This window comes from Pinus tabuliformis, chromosome 5_2 (genome assembly GCF_031772625.1).
Source record: "Pinus tabuliformis cultivar Carrire ecotype Pingquan chromosome 5_2, CPIR1, whole genome shotgun sequence".
NCBI lineage: Eukaryota > Viridiplantae > Streptophyta > Pinopsida > Pinales > Pinaceae > Pinus > Pinus tabuliformis.
In genome coordinates this window covers 271,706,375-271,716,415 of record NC_142306.1, presented here as the reverse complement: position 1 = coordinate 271,716,415, position 10,041 = coordinate 271,706,375, and the positions used below count along the sequence as shown (strand labels likewise).

Below are 10,041 nucleotides of genomic sequence, written 5' to 3'. Positions count from 1 at the left end.
ATTATACTAAAGAGATGAAATGTCCAATATTTTGGGCGAAGACTTTGCTCATCTAACAACAAAATATGAACTTAAAGATAAACCTAAATAATACTGAAAGTGTTTACCAAAAAATATTCCAAAATTTCATATCTCTCTAACACAATTTTCTTTGTAAACTTTCATATCAATATATTTAACATTTTCGATATTTAAATTATCAAAAAAAATCATGCTATTTTATTTTTTTATGTTTTGAACATTTATTTAAACTTTATAATATTTATTTCAATCACTTTTAAATGTTTGATAATTATTACATGCATTAAAAGTGATACCTAATAACCTATCTTTATTAATAGCAAGTAATATATGTTTTTAAATGTTGAATAATAGTTTTAAATAAGATAAAAAGCGTGATATTAAACCTTTAAAAAATAAGATAAGAAGTGTGATATTTATTTTTAAAAGTATTATTATGAAAAAAAAAATTTAAATTCAATAAATATTTAAAATTATTTTTTATTATTAGTATTTAAAAATATTTTTTATTATTTAAAATGTTTATATAATGATTTTTTAAATGTTATGACTATAAGAGAATAATTTTTATTTTTTTAATTTGATTAAAAATATTAAATAAGTTATATATATAATACGTTATAATGATTTTCTTCACTTTTGTTATTATATATGGTTGTGAGGTCTAGGGTACAGTTTATTTAGAGAGTTGATGAGGAAAATCGAGATGATCCAAAAGAAATTTATTACTTATAATATCAAGATTAAAGGAAATAAGCTCTATTTTATCTTCATGATTAAATTTAGTCTCCCCCCATTGAAAACATGACTATGTTTAGGTATCTGATGTATAAGAAGAAGCTCTACAACATGGAAGCCAAGAGGTTCCCAAAAATTAAGCCTTATTCTATCCTCTTGATTAAATTTAGCTTTCCCCCATTGAAAACATGACTATATTTAGGTATTTGATGTATAAGAAGAAGCTCTACAACATGGAAGCCAAGAGGTTTTGAAAAATTGCTTCTAGCTCTAGCCAAAACCCTCACCTATGAATCAAGCGAGGATGGCACAAGGATGCCTAGTCTTGACTCAACCTTTGTGGGGTAAAGAAGGAGATAACCTTGGAGAATAAGGATAATATTAAAAGTACTATCACTTCCAAATTTAAGGATACGTTTTGGGATGATAAGTAGCTAGAGGGGAAAAGGATGCTAAGGTATTATAAGGAGGTGATCAGCCTTACTCTTGCTAGTCTTTCTATCTTGACCAGTTCTAAAAACAATATGAACATTACGAAGATAAGAACTATTTTTCATGAGCTTTATAGTGAAATTGAGTGTTGGTCCATTCCCAAAACACCTTGGGATGAAAAAATCTTCCACATGTTTGCGATACTAAGAGGGTTGAAGATGAAAAACACTTTCTCTTGGATTTCTCGGCTCTTACACACATCCATTCTCATTTCCAAAACATTTTCCACACTACCAAGCTTCTTGACTTATTAAGTCAACAAAACTACACTGATTTAGGAATTCTTCTTTGCTTCTTTCCTTTCTTACTCACATCCATACTCATTTCCAAAACATTTTCCACACTACCAACCTTCTTTACTTGTTAAGTCAACAAAACTATAGTGATTCAGGAGCGCTTCTTTCCTTCTCTCGAGAAATAAAATATTAAAAAGTCTCAATTAATCTCTTTCTTTTTTAAAGTCTGATAAATCATATTCGTCTTAGTAGACTTTAACCATCATCATCATCATGATTTTAAAATTTTGAAAAAATTATTAATTATTAAAAAAATATAAATATAAATATACATCAAAATAAAATAAAGTAAATTAAAGGTTAGGGGATACAATTTAGAAAGAAAATATCTTAAACGATGTTACTAATTTAATCTAATTTAACTATATATATGTATATAACAAAATGAGGTAAGGTTAAAAATATAAAATAAAGTAATTTAAAGGTTACGTGGTACAGTTTAGAAAAGAAATATCTTAAACAGTGTTACTAATTTAATTATGTAGGTGTATATTTAGTTAAGAAAATTAAAAAAAATGTTTAAGATAAATAGTTACAGATATTGAGAAATTTAATGGTTAAATTATCGAGAATGTCACATTTAAAAAAATGGTAATCAAAGTCAACATAAAATTAATTAATAATTTTAAATGAAAAATATAATTATATTTTTTATTAAAAAAAATTAATAATTTAATAATAAATATATTAAAATTATATATCTGTGAGAGAAAACTTGAAACAAAATATTTACAATATTTCTTCACGTAAAATTTCAAAATATATTAACAAACATTAATATCAATATGATAGACGAAATGTTTTTTACATCATTTCAAAAGTCAAATTTTAATCGAATATGTAATAAAGTTTTAAAAGTTAAATTTTAGTAAATAAATAATTTTAATATTAATTATATATATATATATATATATATGAATAAGTTAATTGAGTTGGATTATGAAATTAATAAAAAAAGTTTTGAATTAGTTTTTTTTGGTGCAATTCATTTGGTTATCATCATGATATGAAATATGGTGTAAATTAAGAGATTTAAGGTAAATTTTATAAAATCAATGCTACAAAAATTTATATTGCAATTTATTATTTTTCACCTATTATTTCTACATTTTATAAAAAAATAATCTAGATAAAAATTGCCCCTATAACATTCTAAAATAAAATATTTATAGGTTGAAAAACTATAGTAATATCCTCTTGTTATGATACTTTAATGCTAGAAATACAATTAAACATTTATTGGCTTGTTTTCATGGGCTTGGTAGCAGTTTCATGCATTATGTGATTTCCACATCGTTGTTTCTAAGCAAATAGTAAATTTTGAACTCTTAAAATACCATGACCCTAGCTCCAGTTATAGACTTTTGACCTTAACCCTAAACTTTTCCATGTATAAAGTCATTATGTAAGATATTATTGATCTCTTAAAAGATTTAAAGTTAAGTTTTTTCTTCTTAAATTTTTTAAATATGGAGTTAAACTTCTTAAATAATGAGAACAACATCACATACCTCTATTATAGTTTTACTACAATCCTCTCTACTTCCACTAACAAGTTCTCTATCCACTTAAAAAGAATAATATAACAACCAACCCTTGTATAACAATGATTGTAAAAATGCTAATATATATATATATATATATATATATATATATATATATATATATATATATATATATTTACTTCTTAATAATATAAATATATATAAATCTATTCTTAAAAGGAAGAAAAAGTAAGAAAATGTATTGTATAAATTGAAGCTAAGAACAGTTGTTGCACCTATTGAGACCCTGGGAAGTTTTGAAACAAAATTATAATTTGAAAATCTAAAAAAAAACAATATGATTCTCTTGAAGAACTAAAATTCCTATACTTAAAATCTTTATGAATCTCATAATGCGATGGGCATCATTTTAAAGTTTCTTATATAGGATGAAATATTTTATTTGGAAGACAAAGGTTTTGGAGTTAAGCAACCCAAAACTAGAAAACCTAAAGACATTGAAGGATACCAAGTTAAACATTTTAGAATATGATATTCTATCCTCATCTCTCACATACACAAGTTTTTCAATTTGGTAGTGAAGCAAGACGTCCCTAAGCTTTCAATATAGAGATTTATTGTACCTATCTTTAAAAGCGGGGATAAAAGAATTCCCCCTAACTATAGTTCCATTATGATTAGACTTATCTTAGCTATTCTATATGGAATTATTTTTAAAAATAAGGTTATTGTATTGTTGGAAATCCATGATAAAAGAGTTAATGGAAAATATAGGTTTGGGAGATATCATTTAACTATGGACCACCTTGTTACTCTTAGGATCATTACATAGGAGTGCCACAATAATAAAATTGATCTTCTTTGTTGTTTTCTTGACTTTAAAAAGGCTTGGAATTGTTCCTAAGAAAAAAATTTGGGAGACCTTGGAAGAGATAAAGGTTCCTCTTGAGTTGAAGGTTTTTATGGCAAGGTTGTACATAAGAACATTATCACGAAGTTTAAAACCACTAAGGGTTGGTCAAAAGATATTAACTACAATATCAAATTCAAGCAAGGATGTTCCTTGTCCACTACCCCTTTTTGCATACACATTGATCAATTAAAAGAGTGTTGGAAGAAGCAAATTGTGTTGGCCTCTCTCTCACTAGTAAAGTCATCACTCTTCTTCTTAATGTTGATGATATTGTTCTTTTGGAAAGGATTCATTACAATCTTGGAAATAAACTAAGAATCCTCCAACATTTCTATTCCAATGGATGTGACTATTAATACTGAAAAGAAAAATGAAAATTGTGATAATTAAATCTAGAAATATCACATACAATACTTTCATATATGATAACAACTTGGAGGTATTTCCTTCATATAAATATCTTTGAATCAATATCCATCACAAGCTCATTTGAAATTATAACATTGAAAAAAGAATAAATTGAGGATGGAAAGCTTATTATGGACTTGAAAGCAGTTACAACTCAACGTATTTTTGGTTATGGGATTAAAAAAACCCCATCTTTGAGCCTCATATCACCCCTATTATTTCATATGGATGTGAGGTTTAGGGAAGAAGGATCTTTAGAAAGTCATAGAGAAAGATAGAACATATTTTTAAAGTAACTTGTAACCTATAACATCAAGGTTAAAGGAAATACACCTTATCCTATCCTCATCAAAAAAATCATTTTTCTATTGAGAGCATGATGACTAGGTGCCTTATGTAAAAGGAAGAGGTTAAATAATATGGAAGGAAAGAGGTTTCCTAAAATTGCTTCTTCTAAGAAAACCCATCTTGGACTCAAATGACTATGCAATAACTATGCCCAATCTTGGCTAGAATATTGTCACATAAAAGAGGTGATCATTTTGTAGAATAATGAGAATATTAGAAATATTACTACATCAAAATTTAGATAGAAATTATGGGGTGATAAAGACTTGGAGGGAAAAAAGAATCTAGGATATTTTAAGGATGTGATCAACCCAAATCTTGAAAGTCAAAATTATCTCTATATATTGACTAGTGTAAAGAAGAAAATAAGCATTTCTAAAATAGGAATAAATTTTTCATAAGGTTCATAGTTAAAATAAGAATATATTCTCATAAGCTCCATAGTTAAGCTTGAAGTTGGTGAATTCCAAAAACACCATGGGATGAAAGAGTATCACCTTTGTAACTCTACCATGATCAAAGATGAAAAGAACTTACTCTTAAATTTTTCAACTTACATTCATGTTAGATCTAAACTTCAGAATATTTATCACACTACCAATAAATCAACAAAACTATACAAATCTTGGAATGTTTCTCTCCTCTTAATTTCTTTTAAATATAGAAATAAAATTGTAAAAAATTATGGATAATCTCTTATTTTCTTAAAATCTCATAAACCATATTTTTATGACTATTAATCATCATAAAAAAAATTATATAATATATACTCAAACACATGTACGCTAAATGAATAATAAAATTTCAAATTATATTTATAATTTAATTTTTTAATATCTATTCACTCAAAATAATATAAACTTACCTGATATTTAAAAAAACAAAAAAACACCATTCATATAAGATACATTTTTCTAAATTTCAAAGACAATTGACATCGAACGTGGAATGTCCATTTCCTCATTCAAAATGAAAAGCTCAGACATGTAAGCCTACATTTATAATTAGGTTACTTCACAGATACTCGTACAATACAACTCAGAGATAAAAGTACATGAAAAATTAGCTGATTCAATTAAATTTTACTTCCACTGTAACTGGCACATAGTACGTATACTTGTTGAACGAAGGAAAGAGCTAACTAGTCATCTATAGATTATTTAATGCCGAAATATATGCACGCAATTTAGCCCGATAACACGGGAACGCCCAAATATTATTTAATGTTGAAATTGCTCCCTCTCGTATTATCGCGTTAAATTGCGTGCATATATTTCAGCATTAAATACTAAGTTGCGTGCATATATTTCAGCATTAAATACTCTATAGATAACTGGTTAACTCTTTCCGTTGAACGAACATAGCATATCGATCAACGTGCACTGTTCAATGCATATTTTATTTTTTATCAAATTTATGTGTATATGAGAAACCGTTTTTTACGACATAATACTTATCTTTTCACATTCCCACATACAAACTTGGGAGTTTTTGATGAGTTTTAGTTTCGAAGTTTTTCTAGCGGAGAGAGAGCATTTGTGATAACCATTGTTTGAATGACCACCCTTCCATTCATGGGTGAAAAATGTGTTATTATTGAACAATGAGTTCAATAATAATAATGGCAATCGGCTCTTTCATTTCTACGATTGTACTGCAAACGAATTGATCTATATTTAATAGCAAGAAAGTTTTCTTCATACAGAAGATGCAAATGTACATTGGATGATGTATTGATATACATGACCTTTCCGATCCTTTCTAGTAGTGGACTTTCACATAAGTCTTATCGACATTATCGCAAGCTCTGAATTTGAATTCACCTAATAGAAACATGCAATTTTATGTTACAGAAAGGGCTCTGGACTTGGAAAATATTCTCTGCCCTGGGGCTAGAATGGCGTTGGGGTCGTATGTATTTTTTCTTTCGACAAACTTGTCCCACTTGTCTCCGAAATGCATTTTCCAATCCTCCTCAGTTGTGTAATGCGGAAGATATTGTTTGGCCCCTATACCTGCTTGTTCACAGAAACTCAAGATTTTTTTGTTTTGATCTATCAAATACTCTAAGCTGTTAGTAGACGCTGGTGTGGCAGAGCGCAGGAAAGCTACAAGATAGAATACATCTTCATTAGGTATCACTGCAGACATTCTGTTATCCCACCTGATAAACAACGATTGAGAAATATAATGGGGTCAATTAAGGATCCAAAATCTTCCAAATTAATTGATCGTAGATTTTGTAAATATTTTTTTGGATCTAATTGAATTAATGTAATTCTTATTTATCATATTCTAAAATATTCTAAAACTCTACTGTCAATAAAATAACCTGAAAACAAATTGGAAAAACTGAAAACAGCTAGGATGGCTTACTTATTACGGTTCATAGGGTGGATGAGAATCGGGCCATCTCGACTGTTTTCATGTATATCTTTGAAAACTGCTTTGTCGAACTCTACAATTTTTCTCTTGGGAATTAATAAATTGAGCCATGGGTGGGGCACCTCCCAGAGGCCCTGAGAGCGAAGTTTTAGCTCGTCTGTGTGAACTCGATCTAGGAAGTCCACGTAAGGAATATCCATCATCAACTCTGAATAAGGAATGAAGTTGAGAAGGCCCAAAAGCGAGTTTACATCCTGCAACAATTAAATGGCTTTAAAGTCCTCTTAAAGAGGAAGTCATTATCAATGCTCTTAATGCATTTGAAGGTTTTAGTAATTTTTCTACCTGCTCAACGTTAACCCTTCCATTCTTGTTGTAATTCTTCGTCAGCTCCAACCGGTAGAGCACTCGACCCTCTCCTTTGAGTGTACCAATACTCACAAGATTCTGTGGTAAGAACACGGAAGACCTCCAGCTATCGAGCAAAGGCTCATTATTTAAGATTACACATCCTTCAATGTAATCAAAAGTCTGGCTGCCGTCGGACTTTGAGATGAGATATTCTAGATCTCTGGTGAATACTTCAAAATCCGAGTAGAAAACTCGAATCCATCTTACCTGCAAAATCATGAACTAATAAATAACGAATAGGAAACTCGAATACATCTTACCTGCAAAATCATAAAATAAAAAACAAGCAATCACACACTAATCAGCTAATACTTTTACACATAACACATAATACTTTTACCATCTCCGGTGCCTCTTCAAGAGCAATCCTGGCTGAGGTGATGATACCAAATTGACCTAATCCACCGAGCGCTCCATAAAATAGGTCAGAATTGTGATCCCTTGAACAATTTAATATTTCTCGTTTGCCTGACCAACCGAACACCTAACAGTTTCAGTGCGTTGTAAACAATTGAGTACATATTCAATAATAATTATCATGAATTTACATGGATGTTAATTGGATTTCTTTCGCTGAGTGGAGGCTTCTTTTTGTTAAGGAAAATATGGAAATTCCAGAGGAATTTTGAAAAAACTGGTAAAAATATTTAGAAATTTTGTTTACAGTTTGTTTAGCTTTAAAAATTGGGTAGATTGAGTTGAATTTATTTCCACTATTAAAAAAATATTATCCAAATTGAAAAAAAAAAAAAAAAAAACAAAAACAAAAACAAAAATAGTTAATTCTTTGTGAAATTATCAATTCCTAAACTAATTTATATTTCACCCATTCTAAACAAAACTAATTTATTTTAAATGGATGAAAAAAATGATTGATATTTTAATAAGTTTAATTTTTCCTTTTTGTAATGGCTTAGAACTCTAACTTTATTTTTAATTCTGAACACTTCTTTACATATCCATCGGATACAATATGAATATCCCTTATATTTTATCTTATAGGATAAAAAAGCTATAATGCATTCATATTTATCTCTCAATCTGGGATTTCTTATTTATCTCTTAATCTGGGATTTCTGATATATTGAAAGGGATGGATATAACACCAAACCTACCTTTAGCCAACTTAGAATAATATGAATTTGAGTTTATGCATTTTTAACAGCATAAAATGGATTTATGTAACTTCCAAATTAAGAAAGTACGTACGAGAGTTGTGAAAATCTCATCTAAACCCACCTGGGCTCCAGAGCATCTATTTTCAATAGAATGTTACCAACCTGTAACTATTTGAATGTGATATACATTGCTGATCTGGGGACCATGGCGGAAGGTTTGTCCTCCAATTCCAGCATTAGAAAGAGTTCCTCCTACGCTGAGATATAAATAATCAGTCCATGATCTTGGAGCTAACCCCTCCTTGAGAGTTGCTCGCAAGACATCTATCCACAGCTCTCCTGCACTGGCTTCTACATATGGGTTCTCTGGTTCTTTGTGGACTTGAATGCCTTTCAAGGACCCCATTTCTATTACTATTCCATCGGGAGCCTGTGCTTGACCCTGCACTGAGTGACCGTGGCCCTTGGCAGAAACCGTTAGCTTGGAGCAGGAGTGTGACATATGAACATATTTAATTACTCTCGCAATGTCTCTTATAGATGCTGGATATACAACGGCAGCTGGAAGATGGCGGTAACGGTTGCCAAAATCTTTGGCAGCATTGTAGTTGTTGTGGAAAGAAATGCCACCATCCAAATCCAGTGCCAGCCTTCTGAGGGATGGCCACTGGAGACAGGGCACAAAACTCGGCCAGAATTTGAGGTCTTGATTGAAACGAACCGCTGAAATCAACCTAGCAAGTCCAAAAATCAGAAGGGCCGCTAATATTCTGTTTTCCACCACCCAGTTTGCTACCTTCCTCATTTTTTTTTCCTTCCCTTGTAGAACTTTCCAAAAGAGCAATTAAGATATATTCTCAGAAAATTTTCCCTAGATCTATTGTTTAAGATACAGGGCTGATTATATAAAAGAGATGATCCAGTAGCTAGATCTAGTATCAGAAAATCCCCCTTACATATAGTTTAATATGCAAGGCTGGTTATAGAAAAGAGATGATTCACTAGCTAGAAAAAGACCCATGTGTTGAATGACTCAGATGCCATACAGAAAATGGAAATGGGAATAGAAATTTGTTAATGATGTCAACACATGTCAAAAAACAGTAAGAATGCAATAGGATATGTTGCATTTAATAATGCATCTGTTTGTTTAATGTATGGGATTATGGCTATAATGGTTACAAATGGTTAAAAATTTGGAAAAATAGTAGGTCACGTAGCTTTTCGTGTCAGGAAAATTAATTTTGAACTTAATCATGTTTCTGAGTTAGTTTCAATTTTAGTTGGAAAAATTAGTTACATTTCGGATGTCTCTTTTGAAAATGATAGTGCTACGGTGTGTCGATAATGCTGGAGTGGATTTTAACTTTACCAATAATAGATAAATAATTCCTAATGATTCATTA

At 29.9% G+C, this 10,041-nt stretch overlaps 1 protein-coding gene across 1 annotated transcript; it reads right to left on the bottom strand.

Moving 5' to 3' along the window:
- Positions 1 to 6,563: 6,563 nt before the first annotated feature.
- LOC149158572 (cytokinin dehydrogenase 9-like) lies at positions 6,564 to 9,440 on the bottom strand. The gene is made up of 5 exons (XM_089434037.1): positions 8,798 to 9,440; positions 7,858 to 7,985; positions 7,452 to 7,724; positions 7,098 to 7,360; positions 6,564 to 6,885 (listed from the first exon to the last, which is right to left on the bottom strand). Exons 1-5 carry the CDS (start codon positions 9,438 to 9,440, stop codon positions 6,564 to 6,566), a joined length of 1,629 nt encoding a protein of 542 aa, XP_089290163.1.
- Positions 9,441 to 10,041: the final 601 nt, after the last annotated feature.